The sequence below is a fragment of the Rhipicephalus sanguineus genome, chromosome 1, assembly GCF_013339695.2.
Source record: "Rhipicephalus sanguineus isolate Rsan-2018 chromosome 1, BIME_Rsan_1.4, whole genome shotgun sequence".
Lineage (NCBI taxonomy): Eukaryota > Metazoa > Arthropoda > Arachnida > Ixodida > Ixodidae > Rhipicephalus > Rhipicephalus sanguineus.
Genome location: NC_051176.1, coordinates 239,608,844 through 239,630,489, shown reverse-complemented (window position 1 = coordinate 239,630,489; position 21,646 = coordinate 239,608,844). Strand labels below are relative to the sequence as shown.

Here is a 21,646-nt window from a genome sequence, read left to right as displayed (position 1 = left end):
AATGACTGCGTACGAGCACACTTAGCTCATCTTGTGAGTCGTGACAAGAAAAATTAGATGTGGCACACACGATAAAACCATGCGCAAGGGACAAGCCCTAGCCTCGTAGCTAGCACTGCATCTTCATTGTAACCACAAGCGGTGCCATTAACCCTTTGAGGTCCGAAACCTTTACCCACCTTTCGTCTGTTCTGGTCTGAAACTAAACAAAGCAAAGCTCAAGTAAGAGAAGTTTACTTACCCCTTTAGGGATGGCACATAATGCAGTGAGAAAATACATGTGTGATTCAACCACGAAAGAGCTTGTTGAGCAGTCCCCAACCACGGGCCACTGTGGCCGTGTAGTGTTGTCAGAAGGGGCCCGACAATGGACTGCAAAGTACGCAAATGTGCAGTGCAGAGAGGAGCACTTGGGTGATTCCACGAGAGATCGACACGGGTCCAAAAATTGACATTTTAAATTTGATTGAGTATTTTATATTTTGTGCACATACCACCCAGTAGCTCGAAAGTGAACCTCGTTTTTTTATTAACTTCATAATTTTAAGGGAAAAGATGTCAAGCTTATTCAATGCGGAGGGACCAATTTCATCACCTTTCGTTCTCAAAAGTTCGTGACGATATAAAACACAAACGTTATCGTTACAAAGAAAACATCTTTTGTACAAAATGAATGCGTAATGAAGAGTATAGTAACACTGTTTGAAGCTTGTAGGTCGCAGCAAACAATTTTTGAAAAATATCTAAATATGTGACATTTTATAAAACTTGCTGTATTTGCCCATTTTTTTCTCCTGAGCCGATGCAGCTAGTGTTTCAAAACTTGATGATCTGTGAGAACATAATGTGTTCAATATTAAAGACAATAGTCTTTCTTGGGGAACTTATACGCAGAAATTTTGGTCTGTCTGTCTGTCTTTCTGTTTGTCTGTCTGTCACCCGATTCAGCGACCTGGCCAAAGTTGAACCACTTGCTTACCGCCCACCCATCTTGAACTGGTACGGCTGTTCATACTTGTGAACGTTGCCGATCAAAAAGTAAATATTATGCATATCTGAGGCGCAACATCACTAGGTAAGTATTAGGTGGTGTGTTCCTTTGATAGAAAATACATAGACAGGTAATTCTAAAGACTCTAGTTTCTTAATAAGCTGCACTGAAAATGCGACTGCGCTTAAAATGCCTATGCGCGCCGACAAACGCCCTCTGCCACGGCGGAAGGAAACCCTCTGCACAAGCTCATGTTTCCTTACATATTGCCAGGTGTCGTCCACATCTCACGTAGCGCCTCCTCTATCGTCTTTACACGGCATTTGCAGCGGAGCACGCAGATACGCGGCCAATTTTTTTGCTAAATATTGTTGCTGTATCGCAAATACAATTTCCTATAACTGGCCTCAAACTTCCAATTTTGGCGAAAGTTAACTGCATTAAAAAATTATTTTTAAAAAACCCCATCTTCGATTTTTTTTCAAATCCCGTTAATTGACCCTCGCAGACAATGGAAAAAGAATATAAAGAAGCATGTTGCATTATTTTGTTTGCAGCGATAATATTGTGGGTACAAGTCAGAGCTTTTCGAGGATGCACTGAGGCGATAAGAACGTGAGTAATTGGAATAAAAGAAGTGGGAATAAGCTTCTGACTCGTCTGAACGTAAGCATATTTGCTGAAGAAAGGCAGTTTTGGTAAATCGGAATGACCGTTTTAAGCGCGACATTCTACAATACCTGATTTTATGCTTTTAAATCGAGCCTTGAGACCATAGGTCGGCAAACTCACTCGTGAGTCGACTCGCTCAGACTCAGATCGAGCCATGAGTCTGAGTCTGTGGGAGTCCGGGTGATTAATATTTTGGTGAGTTTGAGTCCGAGTGAGTTCGGTTTAGACAAATTTTAGTCAGTCTGAGTCCGAGTGAGTCCATTTGAGGAAAATTTTGGTGAGTCTGAGTCCGAGTGTGCCCTAAGCACAAGATATACTTCTTCAGTAAGTCTGAGTGATCTCCAAATTTTTCATGCCGGCCTACGGGGATTACTACTCCACTTCAGCATTACTATCAGCCTTATGACTGCTCACATTGATACTCACTTCTACACACAGATAATTCAACGCACTAGAGCGTTCATATGCCAGCTGAATATTTATTGATCAGAGGCATGCCTTGACACCCCCCCCCCCACTCCCCGAAAAAATTTTCACAGGAAGTTCCTGATAAAAATATCTCGTGTGAGGCATATCTTTCCATAAAATTGTCCTTACTGGATTGCAGTCACTGATAACTCGTATGTGAAGGTGCAATATCAAAATGCATATCGTAGAGCACCGATTATGTGAGATATTGGCGTTTAAGTGCATTGACATCCTGATCGATAAAGGTAATTATACACTAACGGCTCATGAGTCGAACTCAATCGGACTCACTCAGACTCAGATTGAGCCGCGAGTCTGAGTCTGAGTGAGTAATATTTAGGTGAGTCTTAATCCGAGTGAGTCTGGCTGAGAAAATTTTGAGTGAGTCTGAGTCCAGTTGAGGAAAATTTTGGTGGGTCTGAGTCCAAGTGAGCCCTAAGGGCAAAATATATTCCATGAGTGAGTCTGAGTGAGCTCCACATTTTTTGCCGACCTATGCTTGAGACCTACAATTCTTGGACTTTTTGGACCAGATGCATGCAAAGCTTGTCAAAAGAGCTATTGCAGAATCGTGTCATGCAAATGCGTTAAAAAAATATTGTGTGCATCTGGTCTAAGAAAGTTTCCGCATGAAAATTAACAGGCTTGATGTTACTGGGTACCCACAAGAAATAATCACGGCAGTGGCTACAGTTATGCACCGTAAAATAAAAAAAGGGAAGAAGTGTCGGTAGCACAGCCACCAGACAAAGCACCAGGTAACCTTTGCAAAATCAAGGCAAAATGTTTGCAGTTATCTCTTTCATTCATCCCATTTTCCACAACTTAAAGAAGGTGGGTGGGAAGGTGAATGTTAAGGTCGTCGGCACCCAAGAAGTCGTCAGGCCTATGCAAACAGGCATACCCAACTGCCAAAGCAAAACACGTGTTTCACTAAGCGTCGTGTGCGCTTTGGAGAATACGAAGAAGCTGTTTATTCGTTTTTTTTTACATGTGGCAGCAGATATGTGGGACAGACCGGCGTTGCTTGAACGACCGCATCAGGGAGCAATATCGTATAATGTCTGGGGTGGTTTACAGGGTCACGTGGCAGCGCACAACTGAAGCTGTGGATGTACACCTGAATTTGAAAAGTGTACATTTCTCTACCCTCATGTCGAGCAAAGAACATGGGAAATAATAGAAGCAGCAGAAATGGCTAAGATTGATCACCAGTGCATCAGGGGGCTGTCGATCAGTGGGCTCCTCATTGAATAAGTTCAACATTTTTTCCCTAGAAAATTATGAAGTTAATAAAAAAGCGAAGTTCACTTTCAGGCTACTGGGTGGTACATACACAAAATGGAAAATACTCAGTCAAATCTAAAATGTCTATTTTCGGACCTGTGTCGATCTCTCATGGAATTACCCACTGATGAATTATGGAGGCAGTCTATCGCGAGTTCCCTGTGATGGTTGTGGTGACACGTACACTGCCACTTTAATTTAAAGGGGTACTGACACGAATATTTTCAGTTGTCGTTTTTTTGCGTCAAATGAAAGGTCAAGTACTCAAGAGCCTAGAAAAGGTAGTGCTAAGCACGAGTGCGCCCTGAAAAAGTAATTACAATATGTTTTTAAAAGCTAGTTTCGGTTCCTACTGTACCCTGACGTCACAACACGGTATGAGCTTCTCCTCACGTGCTCGCACAATATATAGTGACGTTTCTACGGCCGCTCCGCACCATAGCTCCGTTGGGGACGCACAAGCTGCTATTTTGGAAGTTTTGATGACGCACAAGCGGCCATCTTGGAAGTTTGGGTACCTAACGTCATCACAACTAGCCAGACTGCTGCGTGAAGTCACCAGAATTTGTACTGTAGCCTGACGTCACACTAGTGTCGATGTCAGTGGGTGCGCCATGGATAAATTGACTTTATATCAAAATAAAATATCTTATCAGCATTTGCTGAGCTTCACGCTTGCTCAGAGCCATCTCTGCGTACAGAAGATATGTATGGCAGAATAAACTCGCCTTCGAAAAAGGGTGTCAGTACCCCTTTAAGTGGTACATGGCTACATAGTCTCACCAAAGGAACGAGAGTTTGTTATTCAATAATGCATGCTGGGAGAAAATAGCAAGGCAAAATATCCAGTCAAATTACTGGTTTTAATACAGCAATTTCTTAGCTCACCCTGCCTCTAAGATTACAGTAACGTGTTAGAAAGGTTGTTGGCTCATCTGGCAAGTACAAACAAAGCTGTGTGCTCTTACCATTCAGGCATGTGGTTTATTTGATACCCAGTAGTCATGGATGGGGGTCATAATCCAGTGTGTGTTCTTGCGCATTGACAGCTAAAAAACCTCATCTTCAGATATGCAGTGAGAGAATAAACTCTCCAAGTTACTTTTCCCCTCCTTCTCATGATTTAAATTTTACAGTATTCTCATTGTTTTTGAATTTTACTTACTTCGTGTGCGCAAATGTGGTTGACGAGCACTGTGTGGCTATCAGGTTCTTTGTACTATGTGACATGTACTTATTCATTGGTACTTGTGCCTGTATTCATGGTATGAATTGTAAGGTTTCCTTTGATAATACAATGGCTTAGGCTGATAGAAGGTCAGTTTTCACGTCCAAATGCTTGTTTTTCTTAGTATGTGGTGCTTAGTTTATTCTTTGCGTGTTCTTTATTTTTAGGATGGAACCCAAGAGGTCTTGAAATATGACAGAATTCTCTGTGATGTTCCTTGCACGTGAGTATTGACATAGCGCAGATGTACTGTCAGGCTAGGTTAATGTAGCTGTACGTTTAAATTTATAGTTTAAAAAATGTGCCATTGCCTAGTTTGGTCAGTTATAGTATTTCGATCACTTTAGGAAAGCAGCATTGCCTTGTGTGTGGTTATGCCTTGGCTGTGCTTTTAGGGGCTCTTAGGAGCCCTGTCGGTGTTGACTGTGCCAGTGTGACAAGAGGTGCGGTGGGTGGAGGTACTATTGATGTAATAAGTGCTCTCTTTGTTACCGAATTCAGTAGTAGAATAGATGCAACAATTGCACCAAATCACGCTGAGAGCTGTCCTTTGTGCCATTCAGCTTCAAAATGACACTTTAGTGAAAAATTGCTCCAAGGAAAACATAAAAGCTGCTTTACTAGTAAAACCAAAACCAAAAATGCACTTGTCATCTACATGGAGGTGGTCATAGCCATGCATATAACCAATGCTAACCATCCTCTGTTTGCTGTTATCATTATTTTGTTGCATTTTCCTTTGGTTGAAGTTCCAGTGTTTGTCTCTGTGGAGTCTTGTTTGTGCCATCTTGGTGCAGTTCTGTATGTACTCCTCACACTACTGTGATGGCGAGCTTCCTCAAGGAAGTTTGTCAGATCAAAAAGCAACTTCGCATAATATTCGATCGCATATCTTTTAGCATAGTTGTTGAGGGTGCAACTTCGAGATGTTCTTTAGTGTGGTTGTTGATGGTGTCACTTTGGATACTTTGTAATATGAGTACTGTACTGCTCACTAGGAGGAGGAGAAAAAAATAGAAGGAATGATGGCAAGGTTAGGAACTGTTGGTTAATAATTCCCTTTTAGTGAGGACCTTTTTTGCAAGCCTGCACCATCGCACTTCCCATGTTTGTTACTAAGACAGCTGTTCCATTATTTAGCGTGCACTGATGCAGGAGAGACATTGTTCATCACGTGAAACCTCTGGACATCTTTACTGTAACTTCTGTAACTTTTGTTCGCTTGAAGCACAGCTAGTGTACAAGCACGTGTTATAAGTTGATATTATATGAGCAGCTTTGTACCACAATATGCTCACAGGGAATGCGATTCTGTTAAGAAATAATGAAATTAGCCAGGTAATTGTTATCTGAAATGCCACATTAATTGAGCAATGTGGCTGTTTGGGCTAGTTCTTGAGAGATCTTGGAAAGTGTTCAGTACAAAAATAATGACAAAAATAATAAATGGCCCTATTGTTACTTTTGCACTGTACACCTTTGAAGTCTTATTGATATGCATTAACGGCTCTTCTACATGTGTTGGCTATTTCAGTTACTAACGAGACCACATGTTTTATAGATGTATGTTTGACACCGTGTCAAATTGGCTTTTTGACTGCACTGAGATCTGCGCCAAAAAGTCGGATGGCTGTTCCATCACTGCCACTTTCAATATCGGCAAACCTACATTAGCTGCTTGTGTAGTTCTTACAAAAACTTGTTTACAGTAGACTTCCGTTTTTTTACTATGGTTAAACTTTTCTGTTAGTTCGATCCAAACTGAAGGGGCCGGCTGGTGGCCACACATTTGGTGGCCATACTTTTGAGCCAAATCCTTTCTTATTTCGATTTAGAAATTTGCGATCACCATACAATTTGAGCTTGAATGGTTGGCAAGGTGGCCTGAGTCGCAACTCCAATGGTTGCTGAGTCTGTCTTAGTTTTACGAGGGCACACCAAGTGCATTACAATTCTGATCTGTGTTTTTCTTTTTTTGGTCCAGCAGTTGCTGCTTGTTACAACAGGGTATGAAACTGAAATCACATTTGTGGTGTTAGGAACAGCCTGCTATGAAAGACCTCATCGTTGTCATCACGAGATGGCGACAGAGCAAGCTTTCTTGTAGGCTGGTGGTGGCCATAGGGTTTCTAAATAGGAAAATCTGGTGCTACCATCTGGTGTTTAACAAAAGTATGAATTAACAAAAAGATTTTTAAAAAATTGTTGTAATCTTTTACTTTTTGCAGTTTCTAATTTACACGTGTTAGAAATCGTAGTAGGACATTCTCCTTGATTATATATGGCACTGCTGTTTTGTGCTGGCCAGCTGAGGCACTCATAGATTAGTTTTATGCCCATCGTGTTCTCTGTCTTGTATAGTGCACGATTCCAAATAAGAAATAGTCACTGCATTTTCTTGTCTGCTTCACCTGTTTTGTCATATGCACTGTTTCCCTTTAATGAGCGTCGAGCAGCTGGCCTAGCTAGGAATTCTTGTATAGTAACACCTGCTGGAGTCTACAGGGACAGAAACTGATGTGTGAGGGGACTGTTCCAAATGATTTTGCTAGAAGAAGGCCGCTGTTGCTACACATACGCAGCAATTTCTGAGCGATGGCATTATGCAGATAACTTCTGCTCGATAATTTTTTCATTCAGTACGGGTGCCTCACCTTTAGGCAGGCTGTGAATTAGCTCTCTTGGCTTAATTGAGCACTGCAGTTTATCACTTGATTAGTCTCGCCATGTATGCATTCCTTCATGTCTGGTGCTATATTTACTTATTCTTTCAGCACATCAGTGTATGTGTGGCAGGTGACATTCTATTCCTTTATTTTACTACTGACATTTGTGTGGCTGCATGGTAATTTTGAATTTACGAGTTCGTCAACTAGATGTCTAGTTGTCAGCCGCATTAGATGCATCAGTTATAATGGGAATGTGCACTTTTTTTGCTCAGACCAAGCTTCATTGTTAACTTTGCTTGGAAATTGAAAAATACGGCTTGGAATTCAATATTTGAATGTTATTTTTATTGAATATTAACATTTGATGCTTCTGTTAAAGTTACTGCATGTTGTTAATGGCAGGCATAAATTAAACAATTATCTCTTTTATAGAGACTTTCAATCTGGACACTCAAATGTAAAGGCATCGCCGATGTGATTTGTACTGCTGCAACTTTAAAAATGTGGAGCAGCTGTGCCAAACTTGAATGCTAGGGATGAATGCTGTTTCAGGAGAGTAACTTTGCTCTTTTGCTTATGTTTCAGTGGAGATGGGACTTTAAGAAAAAATATTGACCTGTGGAGGAAATGGAATGTGGCTAATGGAAACAGCATTCATGGGTTTGTAATTATCTACTGTCTTTTCTTTTTTTTTTTCAGTTCTGCAAAAAAAAAAATGTTATCGAAATTTGTGTAGGTGCTATACTTAAAGCATGGCCTGTAGAACATTTTACAAAGAAAAGTCGACCTCTAATTAGTCCCTGTGGAACTTCACATATTTGGCCCACACTACATTTGATATTGTTGATGCTTGTATATGGACCATGATTTTGCAAGTAATGTCTTGCAAGGTTTGAAGGGACACTTAAGTGAATATATGAGTCAGTTTAAATTGATAAATTATAGTCTGCAAAACTGTTGTTGTTAATTTCACCACGGTTGGTTAATATTAGATGAGAAAATCAAGGTCAAAGTTTCATTTTTAAGTTTCGCTCTGAAATCTCCGCAGGTGATGTCACAGATTTCAAAGTGTTTTTCGTAATTTGGTCACATTGGCTCAACGAAATTTCTATTAACTTGGCATTTTAAGTCTCTGGCACCTTCAGAGGACAGTGTACTTCATTTTTACCGATTAAGAACGAAGCAGGCCTCTGTAGATGCTGTCAAAATCTATGACGTCACTGCCATTGGTGCGGGAACTTCAAAGTGAAGCACTACCTGTATTTTATTTTTGTGCGTTTTCTCACTTACCAAGCATCTCTTCACGGCAAGCATGGTGATCTTGGTATTGTGAAGGAGTAATTTACTAATACGAGGAAGATAATTTTTCTCTTTAGTGACCTCTCAAGGCAACTCCTACAGTATTCTCAATATGAATTTTTTCTTGTGAAATGGGGTTTGATGACCATGTGCACCTACATTTGATTTTTTTTTCCCTTCTGCTACCTTTATGTAGCTTGCAGGTGCGCATAGCACGCCGTGGCCTTGAGCTTTTGGTTGAAGGAGGTATAATGGTATACTCAACATGTTCCATGAACCCCTTGGAGAATGAAGCTGTGATTTCAAGCCTTTTGCTCCAATGTGAAGGTATGTTTGATAGCTTGAAAATGTTGAGAGGAAATTCATAATTATTTGATGGTGGCAACACTCCAATGTGGAACCAGAAGCGCCCTTTTGAGGTGTGTATTCAGGCAAGCCATATGCAGTCACATGATGAAAATTAACTTCTTGTTCAGTCCCACCCTTTTTTTTTTCACCTTTAAGGGGGCACACTGGTCTTAGAGATGAAAAATCATGGAAAAAATCAGTTTTCTGAATTTATTCGTAACATACAGGCATTGTCGCAAGTGCTGACCAAGTTTCTTACATCTTGGATTGATATTTTAGCCCCAACAGCAATTTATATTACCAAAACAAGCTATATTTCGATTGAGAAAAAGCACAAAAATTGGGCTTTTATATCGATATGCTGCTTCTGAATGACGTGTGCTGCAGCAGTAGGCATGCAGGTTATGTTCCTGGTGGAGACTAATCATCTAACAAAAATATTTCAGTATCTTCTATTACATGTGGTTCAAAATGAGCTTTATCTGTTTTCTTGCATTTTCCCTAAACAAGCTTTTACTCACCCTGCTTGTTTGGTGCAACAATTGCTCAAGCTCTAGAATAGCTACAGCTGTAACGTTTTTTTGCTGTATGAAGCTAAATGCATAAAGCTTGAAATGCTGCAAGCAAATTCCTTCTTTTCTTCATCTATAATTTTTTAAACTGCCTGTGTTCTTGATCGTTAGTAGCTGTACTGTAAATGCTAAATTTCAATGGGCTGCTAAATTGCTAATTGTTGTTGGATATGACAACTGCTTGCAGCAGTTCGATTCTTATTCGTTCTGCTTTCCATTCGTGCATTAAACATAACTTTCTGCCCAGTTTATTATTATCTATTGTCTCACCAAATAATAGTAATTAATATTTAATTATCTCAATAATTATTTCAGTCAAATAAAAAATTTCTGCACTTTTGAAATCAGCACGAAGAAATACATATATATCTGTGCTTTTTAATTGAATCTGGTCAGAGAATGACCAAGATAGCGCCAGGTACCATGTCCCCCCTTAATAAAAGTTTGTACAGTGATGTCAAAGGTGCTGTTGGCGGTGGAATTTCTTGGCGACAACATGCTGCACTAAGTCCAGCTCAAATTTAAATATAAATTGGAGTTGAATTGTGTCCAATGTTATTATTACTGCATGGTACAAATAGTAGTGACTTCCAGATCTGCTTGCATATATTATACATACGGTCCGTCTTTCTCAGGTTTTGTGTTTTGAGAAGCAAGGATAAAAAAATCAGGGTGTTACTTCAAGGGGGGAAAACTTTGCGAAAATCATGGCTTTTGTTTCATATCAAATTCTCCGTATGCACAAGCTTCCGATAACTGCGACCTTGTACTAAATCCCATTCTGGATTAGCATCCAGAATGGGATTTAGTACAAGGTACTGTTGGCCGCAAAAATTTGTGGGATCTGCAGTGCGTGGCAGAGCGGCGGAAAACTGCATTGCTGCGCCACCTACCTTGACACGGCAGGGTGTGGAGGCTATCCCAAAAGGGTCAGCGGACAGAAAGGAAAATGTGACCTTACTTTGTGCTGTCTGGAAGAGAGAAAGACCCCCCACCCCCCCATCCATGTTTCTGGTCATGCCAAATCCCGCAGTGACCAAGATTACACACAGCGCCACCATTGAGAACTTGCTCATAGCGAATGGTGGTTTTCCCTTGCCTTTTCACCACTTGCCATCGTGAGTGATACGGGAAAAGCAAGGGGGTTGCAGAAAAGGCAAAACTCCACGCAGAGGCTTCGGGCACACCTCAGTCCTCACAAGTGTCAAGTAGCCCAATCTACTTTCTTGAAAGCCAACGTAGCTCAGTAAATGTTCTTGCACTGTCAGCTCTGCATTTTATTTCTTGCACATTGCTTGTATATAGTATGTGAAGTGTGGTAAATGCAGGGAGATGCGTTTTATTGTCATAGCCTGTATACATGTGGCTGCTAAAATAGCAACATGCATTTGTCCATTGAAGGCCAACAATGCTGAATATATAATAGTACATGTTGGTTTTTGCTTTTGTTGAGCAAAATAGAAGCATATCTAACAATAATATGTTAATGCCACCATTACTATTACTTTAGTTGCATGTTAACATGCTTGCATCTGGTAGACAGTGTTGAATTGTTTTGTAACACCTGCATTTATCTTTGTTACCCTTTATAAAGAGGCAAACCTTGAGGGGCAATCGTGTTTAGTTCAATTTTCTCGAAATCGATTGGTAGTGTAAAAATTGAGAATTGTCAGGTTTTACGTTTAAATGAAGGACCCTTATTATAGTAGACTGTCAGTAAACAGAAGTCTCTTAAACGGAACTGCTGCTTAAACAAAAAACTGCCTCTGATGTAATTGGTTTCGGACTTGGATTCTGCACCCCTGTTCATCTCTCAGTAAACGGAACTCCCGCTAAATGGAACACATTTTCCTGGTCCTTTTAGGTTTCATTTAATGAGAGTCTACTATGTATGATACATTATTTAAGTAGGCAGACACATGAATAATAACAGTAGTTCAGGAAACTGTCACTAGTTTTACCTCATCAGCCAACTATCAACAGCACCCAGCATTGTGTTTCGGTGACCTTCTGATTACAGTTGCTGTCACCATTTATGCGCATGAAGTTGAAGGCAGGCTTAGCCAAATCCACTGTGTTTTTACGAGAGCAGTAAGCACAGAAAACGTAACCAAACCTTAGTATGCCTATTATTGCATGAATTCAGCACCCACTTCCCTCCCGCCATTCTGCATCTGCATGAGGAGGCACTCACGTGACTGATCATTCTCAGTTGCTGTGGCATTCTGGTCGAGACCATGCCATAACATTTCCTGCTAGAATAGAGCGTTCTGAAAGAACCACTCAGGTGTGATAAGTGTGCTCAGAAATGACCAGAGCAGGCGGAACACATATTCAGGTGTGGCACATATTCAGATGCTTCATTGCGTTCTCTCGGTGATGTGTTGAAGGTAATATGAAGGAAAGGTGGCAGATACTATTATGTTTGCTAGTTTCTAATGTGCATCTTTACTTCCTTGCCATTGTTCCCACTTTTCCTGTAAAATAAGGTGGGCATTTAAAAGGGTGTGAAAAGTGGTTTTTGTTGCATATATCTATGCAGTGACAATAAAGCGCTCCTTTACGTGATACTTACAACATGTTTTTTTTTTTCTGCTTGTAGGAACGGTAGAGCTAGTTGATGCCAGGAGCAGTTTGCCAGGCTTAGTGAGTAGCCCGGGCCTTTGTACATGGAAAGTTTCCAGCAAAGATATGGCAGTTTACTCTTCATTTGATGAAGTACCAGAGAAATACCATACACAGATCAGGGCACACATGTTCCCTCCACCATCAGACGTGGCTACGCAACTGAAATTGGAGCGCTGGTGTGTATAGTATTTTTGTTTCTCAGCTAGGAATGGCTCCTTGATAGCATTTTTTTTTTCAGTTTTTCATGTATAATGGGCTGTTAAGAGGGATGACAGTATGATAAGTTGTCAAGATTTAGTGAAGGGAATGCCCTCCCTTTACAAATAGTAACTGCAAGTCTTGACTCTGTTCCTCATCCTTATGTAGTGAAGCATAGCACTACCACTTTTTGCTGATTATTATTATTGGTTGAGCTTGAAGGGACACTAAAGGCAAATAACAGTTTATGTCAGAGTGACAGCTCAATGTATGACAACGTCTAAAACGGCAATATTATCAACAGCAGTGCCCTACTTACTGAGGAATTAAGCTAAATGTATCACACGACGTGCGCCATGAGTGGGACATTTTGGAAATGATCCCGATTACATGAAAGCGTCAGTCTACAATTAATCAAAAGTAATCAAAATAGCTGCAATAAAAAAAGAACCTTCTGTGCATCAAGAGACATAATAAAATGCTGTTCGTTTCTGTTTCATTCATGGAAAAAAGAACCTCTTTGGCGTTGCCTTGGGGAACGGTGCGTGTGGTTCAAAGGTTCCGTTTTCGTAGAACTGCGCTTCGCCCAGCACCCGGCTTCGCTCATGCGGTCGCCTCTCAGTGGTAGTTTCGGTATCGCGTACTGCAGTGTGTGTTTTGCACGCTCGTGAAAGTCGCTCTGACAGAAAGTTCGACAAAATTCCGCATGCATGTGATGTTGCCGGATGCCCGAATGGTGCACGCCGCCGCGCAGTAAAGGTGGGCAACGTTGGGCACGGCAACAGTGACGTGAGAAAGACCACTTTCAGGCGGGTGATTTGAAGTCCACTAACGCGATGCGGACCACTAAAACGTCATTTTATTTCAAAATAAGCACTTCCTTGGCACAAGAGTAGCAGTACGAGGTTTCTGGAAGGCTATTTCAACAATAAATGTCGACTTAATATTTGCCTTTAATGTCCCTTCAATGATGCAAAAGCTACAGTGGAAGTATAGCACCGTGCTGAAGACGCTGTGCTTCAGTAATGCATCTCAGCAATCCCTATCTTGTTCAGCTGCAGTGCGCTACAACCGATGGGGCATGGCAAGGGAACCTTCTAGGCTATGCTTGCATCTCACCTGGTGATGTCAAGAACATTAGTGCATTTCGTCTGTATGAAATTATTCTGAGGGAGTGTAAAGTGGCAACGTCTCAGACTTCTGAGCATCGGATGTTCATTTCAAGCACTGCCAGCTACAGCTTTGAAGTGAATCGGTAAATGTGGCCTATGCATGATATCAATGCGGGACAGTTTGTAGCGGTGAGGATGAAGAAGATGCTGTAGGACAATATCTTAGCCATAGTGACCACTCCTTAGTAGCAAATTGACCACATTGCTGTGCAGCCTCCGCAAAAATTGGATCCCGGACTCACCCTCTTGTGAGGCAGGGAAATTTTGCTCTTCATGAGTAAAACTTGTTGAGTTGCAAATGGCACACAGTGTGCGGTATTCTGCCATGTCACTAATATGCATGCACAGCGTAGTGTTGTGTGTCGCTCTAATCACACCTCCAAGTACGAATACATTCGAGAATGAATGTACTTGAAACATAAGCAACAAAATGAGGAAGAATAAGTATTTGACTGGCTACATGGAACAGACAAATCGGAACTATTTGTTCGACCTGTTGATGGTGTTTGCTACTGATGACATCACTAGGAGCACCCATGTTACATCATGATGAACGGTGGGGGCACCAGAAAAGCCAGGAAAAATAGCCAGGATTGTTTGTTTTTTTTTCCGGCATTGTCCCAATGCCTTGCACTGCCTCATTTGTAAAAGATGATGGTCACACCATTCTGTTCACCTTGTGTAAAAAATGTCAGGGGTTATTTGGGGGCCCTTAATATACATGTTTGTGTATGAAAAAGAAGAAGAAAGGCCATACAACAAAGTTTTATTGTAGAACACAGACCTATAAAATTATAATAGTTATAACTATCACAATAATTGCAACCATGCTTGTTAATTTAACTAGTAAGCCGGTGTTTGCTGCATGTACACAGCTAATGAAGATATGAATCTATGGATGCTTCACCTTTCAAACGAAACTGCCACTTGTTCTTATTATAAAATCAGGTGTGCATTACATCTGCATGCATACAGTGTTCCTGTTTAGAAGCTATAAATAATTGCATGGGTGCAATTAGATTCGTGAGTGCATCAGAATTGGTTAATTCTGGCAAATAAAACAATGTTGTGTTTTGACTTTTTCTTTTTCGTGCAATCCTGTAGAACCCAAGTACCTTTCTACATGAAGGAAAAGTGCATATTTGGCATAGGTTATAATTGTATGCAAAAATACAATAACATGTATGATATGCAATTACCATTTTCTCTTTTTTCTTATCAGTATAAGAATTCTTCCTCACCAACAAGACACAGGTGCATTCTTTGTTGCTGTACTAAAGAAAATTGCACCAAAGCTGCCATGGGAATCACAACGCAAAGACAAAGGCGTGGGAGATGTTCCTGTTGGTAAGTACAGAAGTTCTACTGTAGTGTTCATGCATGGGCCAAGGCTTTAGTAGCAAAAGACGGTGTACTAGATATCATTTTTGTACAGTAGCACACACAAGGTGATCAAGCATTACAAAGATGGATAGGGTTGAGCTGACGCATCTTAGTGCAAGGCATGCGACAGTATTGCTATTGATATTTATTACAGTAACACCTGCATGGTGTGCAGCTACAAATGGTTTGAAGTGTGTCACGCATTGGATTTCTAAGTGAAAAACTTTTAAGTATAAGCTTGTATGTGTGTGTCAGTATATGTGGTGACTGACAGGGCCGTTTGAGCTAAACAGGATTGATAGCTAGCCTAACTCTCATCTTTGGCATCTGAGATCATGGTAAGATTTACAAGCAACCAAGCAGTCATTGTGACACTGTGTGTAGGTCGTTTCTTTGCACATGAAACAACCATCATGGTGAAGTAGCTGCAAGGTGAATTTCTGTGAACACCTCATGCATTCACGTGATTATGCCTACATTAATCTTTTCACTGCTTTTAAAGTATAGTTTAATATTTAATGTAGTGCATTGAACACTTATTAAGATAACCATCCATTTTTAGATCATGAAGAAAAAGAGGATACTAAAGAGGACAAAAGGTGAGTTTCTATGTTTCACTTCATTACAAGTCCTTTCTGTTTTACGTGTGCAGTCACAACCACCTCAAGGAAATTTCTGCCACAACGAAGAATTTTTTATTCTTCTCGCCAGCTGGCGATTAAAATACAGAAGACCTTCAATATGAATAATATCCCTGGAGATATTTCTGCTTCATAGAAGTGTTCACAAATTCATGTGGATCGGGAAGGGGTGCTTGCTCATGATTTCCACAAAATTTGTGATAGTAGTTTGAATAGTTTGCAAGGGCTTGCAACTTTCTTTGCAGTATGCAGCCATATGCAAGACTCATGTCCTCATCTGAGACATGCGTTCCACTACCACATGCACATACCAAATATTTTTTCCCCCAGGGTGCTGATTGGCAACAGAGCATTCATCCATCATGTTGCAGCAAATGTGTTCTATGCTTGCATGCAGACCATGGTAGACTCATTCTTCATCCTCAACAACTTCTGCTCTACCATATTTTGTGAAATTCTGTGAACATGTGCATGACAGCCACAGAGTTCTGTTAGTATAGTACATGACCAATATGCACAGAGTCGAAATGAAACTACTTTTTGCTGCAACCACCATGGACAGAGCTGCAGTCGTAATCAACATGAACACGGATAGTGACTGCACTGTTCTGAAGGCACACTGCCGGTGCAGTGTCATATGTGGCAGTAAATGAAAAAAAAAAGGCTTCAATGCATTATCGCTTTATTTCGGTTGACTGCTTTTGCATCACGCATTTGCTGTGCTTTGTGTACTGGCCATGCTTTGATGGTTTTCCGAATGAATGAGAGCTTGATGCCGTTATAATGTCTACTTTTGCTAGGACCAGCAAAAGTCTAAATTATCTAATTCTCCAAATGAACAAGGGTTGCAATAGTGAGGTTTTGCTTTATAATTTGTGTGGCTTATTATATGAACTTTTGTGAAAACTAAATACTACTGTCACGACAAATTTTTTCACTTGCCCCTTCGATTTTGTTGTGCATTCAGACCTCAATGTAATGAACCTCGATTTTACAAAATCCGCAAGGTAAATAGTAAAATAAATCCATGATGTAATGAACTATTTTCATTTCCCAGTCTCAGCTCCATTGAAAACTGATTTAGTGAAGTAATTTGGCACCACAGTTTTGATTTAACAAAATCCTCATGCATTGCATATGCACAACTGTTCCTTCTGACAAATGAAAGATAGTAAACATCATTCTAGAGAGAATAGGTCTTTTGCAGGGGACCATTTGACCTTTCACCTACCTGGAAGCGTTGCTGGCAAGCGGCAAACAACATTGTTGAGCGAATGAAATGGAACACACTGCACTTTGCTGTCCCATTTTGTCACATGAGAGTTAACTGCACCGCTCAATTCGTGGTGTGGCCACTACCACAGTGTGCTGCAAAAGATCTCCATTTTTGGTTGTGGAGGCCGGTCAGTCAGCGTGTGACTACGGTGCATATAAGTATTGAAAATGGTGCCAAGAAGCACCATTGAGTGAATTGAATGGATCGCACTGCATATTATTGCTTTTTCTTGTGCAAAAAATAATTGCACTTCTCAACACACAGTGTGGCTAGTGCTACATTTTGCCTTTCTATTGTAAAGGCCAGCGAACGAATGATTGCGACTCCCGGCGCGATTACTACTATGGTTTGGTGCCATAAATTCCCAGCCAAGACGGTGCTACTCGCAAAGTTTTGTAATTTTAGATGAACCTAGTTAACTTTCCTTTAGGTTTACAGCACACCTATTCTGTCATTCTCATACTTTTGTTGCACATATGTACAGTCGCAACAGAAAAAGATTAGCACAAGTGACTGGTGGCCTGAGTGGCAAAATTTCGGAACGCGATGCTGTTGTTTCCGAGCATGCCGGTCGTGAGAGTGCCAAGCACATTCCATTTTCTAAAGCAGGGATGGCTGGCAGAAAGCAGTACCACTGCTCACAACGCCAGCAAAAAAAGAAAGGGAAGAAATCAACTCATGATGGCAGCAACGTTGGCACATGATTTTACCAATAAGCAGCGAGCAAGCTATCATTTGAAATGCAAGCTGTTTGTTGGAGTGCTTTCCGCTGGCCGTCCCTGCTTTGGAAAATGGAATGTGCTGGGCACTCTCGCTCCCAGCGTACTTGGGAACAACAGCGCCACGTCTAGTAATTTTGCCGCTCAGGCCACGAGTCACTTGTGCTAATCTTTTTTCGTTGCGACTGTACTTCACACTCTTAAAGGCCTTTCCAATGAGGGCTCTCTGGCCACCACCATGGTGCCATTTACACAGTTGTAAATATGCATGACCCTTCAAGGAAAGCACTGCTAAGGCATTTTCATATATCTTTTTACATCTTTTTACTGTTGTGCGACAGTCTAGAAAGGAAGTGCACGCTCTCTCTGATGGAAAAGTTTATGCAATGACTGATTTTAGGCGTTTTTGTAGCCATTTTACATCTGAAATTCATGTGCCATTGTTAACTCATCAAGTGTCCCTCACCATTTCGCCCTTGTGTCGTGAAAAACTATCAGTCATCATGGAATGAATGGAGACATGATGTCATTTATCGGCAAACGCACGAGTACAACTTATAGCCCAGTATCCTATCACAATAAGCATGTTCAGCTATCTGCTTGGCAGCACGCGTGGCGTATCGTCGTTGCAACCCATACTGCAGACTTTTAATAGGTGACCGTCCAAACACGCCATGCCGCCATCTACAGCAACCTCTGCTTCATGTGCGCGTCGCCTGCAGAAATTAAAGCAGCATTCGCATGCCCGCATTGACCCAAGAAAATACGCACAGTATTCCTGCACGGTCAGAAGTGACGTGGACATGGGGAAACCGCACTGAACACGCTCCCATGGCAAACACATGCATACATACGGTGCAGCAAGCACCCAGGCACAGCTTGAGCATTGTAGGTGATGCACTGCATTCAAATAGCTAGGCATGATTGGCTTCATGCAGCAGCAGATACCGTATAGAGCGCTTCCTGCACTTTGAATTTTGTCACACCCTTCTCGTGGCGATCGGACACACTGCTCCGTTCTCTTCCTCTTCAGCTGCTGTGCTTTGGTGCATTTACTAATGAGGTGCAAAATTATTTTGGAAACCTGTGAGATTATTTTACTTGAAACATAGAACCTTCGAGTTAACGAGGTTCACAATGTAACGAAATTATCTACTGCATATGTGACTTCGTTATATCGAGGTTTGACTGTAGTGGATTTTGACAATATATTTTGATGATGCTAGTTTTGTTTTCCACTGGAAAATGTTACTTTATACAGTGGACTCTAATTAAACGGAACCTGAAGAAACCAGGAAAATGTGTTCCGTTTAACAGAAGTTCCATTATGTAATAGATTGAGCGCAAATGGACGGGACACAAGAAGACAAGACAACTACACGAGCGCTCACTACTAACTGGTTTTATTCAGAAAAAACATAAGTATATAAAGCATAGTACACCACAAGCGCGCCTGCGCACACATCAAGTGAGAAAAAATTATTAAAAAAGTTATCTTAAATTCCGCTGAATCAGCTGAAACTCACTTCCCCGCAAGCATACCAACGCTTGGCTAACACAATCGGTGCCTTTCTTTTGGATGTGAAATGCCTTATATGCCTTTTGGATGTGAAATGCTTTATATACTTATGTTTTTTCTGAATAAAACCAGTTGGTAGTGAGCGCTCGTGTAGTCGTCTTGTCTTCTTGTGTCTCGTTCATTTGCGCTCAGTCTATTACAGAATGAATCAACACGCCCAACAGAGCATTTTAGAAGTTCCATTTACTGAGAGATGAACAGAGGTGCAGAATTGAAGTACGAAACCAGTCATAATAGAGGCAGTTGTACCATTTAAGCACTTCATTTTACTCAGAATCTACTGCAATGTTCTTGGCTGATTGCAAAAAGTATATGTAATTGCTTTTTTTTTTCGCCATAAGTCCAAATAATAAAGTACTGTTTTCACATTTTGGACAAATTGCTTTTTTTTTTTTTTGCCCATTTCATGGCAGGCTTAAAATAGGTGCAGGGCAGTAATCTGGCATCTATTTGCAGTAGTAGTACAGTAGTACAGTTCTGTAAACTGCAGCACTTAAACGTAACTTGTTGTGCTGTAACACATTTGCATGCTTTTTTTTATATTTCAGTGCAGCTCCAAGAAAGAAACGAAGAATCCGGGGTTACAAGGAAGATCCTTTTGTGTTCCTTTCAGAAGATGACAAGATTTGGAAAACCGTACGGTGAGGTTTTTTTTTTGTTTTTTTTAAGCAGTTTATATGAATGATGGCAAATAGCTGTGAAGTAGGAAATGTAATTGCCAGGGAGAGTGAAAGAAAGCTTGTGTGCATATTACTGCTGGGTACTGCATGACTGTCATGGATATTGACTGTGGTAATGGGAATAGCATTTGAAGTTAGCATTACATAAGTAACGCCATTAAGTTCATTCATGAAAAGTGTATGAGCTATAACAGCTTCTCAGAGAAATTAGGTTGAGTATATCTTATGAAGGCTTTCAGTATGTCTTTATCTGTCACTTAATACATTACACATGGTAATATGATATTACCATGTGTAATGACAATATAATGTGTTCTGAACTTTTAATGAGTAAATCAGTTGGCATGCTTAGATGTTGGGGCTTGAAATTTCTTGGAACAGAAGTCAGGCATGTTTTTATTGACCTCTGTGCGGCACATCGTCTGGGATGCTGCAAGGCAAGGGAGTGGCAAATGTGGAAGCAGCAAAGCATTTCTGTAAGGCCACATACATGCGCGAGAGGCTACCAGAGGCTTAAAACATTTTCTTGCGATAGTCAGAAACTAAGGTATTGCTCTTAACATGACTCATTCAAGCTTTCCAAGTCTACTGTGTTACTTAGGTGAAGAAACATCTAAAAAAAGACCACCTTCTTGACATTGAAAAGGGTGACGGTTGTTGTCAAAGCCGTAACTGTTAATTAAAACAAGGACCTTAACTACATTTTTGCCTACTGCATCCAGAAGAAGCTCTATTTTGCCATGTGGCTTGTGCATTGTTATAGCGCAGCAATAACACCAGAATGATAAAATGACTGCCACTCACCTGTGGCACTCGGTATACAAAACGAAATCCCTGAAGAGCGAGGCTTGTCAGTGACATATATTGTAGAAAGTGTGTAAATAAGAAAAACTCTTCCTTAGCACAGAAATGGTACAAGCAGTGAATTGCTCTGTCTGGACAAATATAGCGGTACTTTTTTTTTCCCATATTGCCAGCCTAAGGAATTGCATCGCGTAACGTCAATTTGAAACATTCTGCAAATATAATCAAGGATTTTTTTCTTATCATTGCTTGCTAATTATAATGCAATGAGCTTGGCAATTGACAGCTTGCAAAAAACAGTAAAACCTCGTTAATTCAAAGTCACTGAGACTGTGAAAATATCTTCGAATTAAGCGGGTTTTTGAATTTACGAAACATACAAAAAGCGGGATGCAAGGGTTATGTTTTCCAGCAATACCCGGTCCCAATTTTACCGCAAACACGGGGAAACGGTGGGTCCCACTGCTGCCAGTGCAAAAAAAAAGCAATAAAAAAAAAACGATTTCGTAGTCAGCTGAAGTGCGTGCCTGCTAAAAAGACGACATGCTTCACTGCAATACAGTGGTGATACGCGGGCAGCATGTCACCTGCTCCTCGCAGCATCAGCGCTTCTGATGCGACCATTCACCCATTCTTTTTGGCAAAATAAATTTAATAATGGCCAGTGTGACGGAATTTGCGATGTGTTCTGGCTCGAAAATGTGATCATTGTAGTGTTCGGACCGAGTTTTTGAAGTAGGCGTTTGCGCACTTGCACTGCTCCTCCGCCAGCAGTGCAAGTGTGCAAATCGCCTGCAACCATTCGCATACATCGCGAATTCCGTCAGACCGTCTTTTATTATTTTTTTCTTTTCCCAGAAAGAATGGGTAAATCATGACGCGCTGACGTTGTGAGAAGCATACGACATGCTGCTCGCGTGTCACCCCTGTGTTGCAGTGAAGCACGTCTTTTCCGCAGGTGCACATTTCAGCTGACCACGAGACCGCTTTTTCTTTCTTTCTTCCTTTTTTCTTTTTGCGCTGGCAGCAGCG

General features: G+C 40.9%; 1 protein-coding gene across 1 annotated transcript in view; it reads left to right on the top strand.

The window, feature by feature from the left end:
- Nucleotides 1-21,646, top strand: part of LOC119375280 (RNA cytosine-C(5)-methyltransferase NSUN2) — a 54,584-nt gene that overhangs the window by 17,234 nt on the left and 15,704 nt on the right. Inside the window, exons 8-14 of the mRNA XM_037645464.2 lie at nucleotides 4,814-4,869; nucleotides 7,901-7,975; nucleotides 8,811-8,941; nucleotides 12,137-12,338; nucleotides 14,755-14,879; nucleotides 15,478-15,514; nucleotides 19,679-19,771. Coding sequence (XP_037501392.1) covers nucleotides 4,814-4,869; nucleotides 7,901-7,975; nucleotides 8,811-8,941; nucleotides 12,137-12,338; nucleotides 14,755-14,879; nucleotides 15,478-15,514; nucleotides 19,679-19,771 — 719 coding nt within the window. The remainder of the gene's footprint in view (nucleotides 1-4,813; nucleotides 4,870-7,900; nucleotides 7,976-8,810; nucleotides 8,942-12,136; nucleotides 12,339-14,754; nucleotides 14,880-15,477; nucleotides 15,515-19,678; nucleotides 19,772-21,646) is intronic.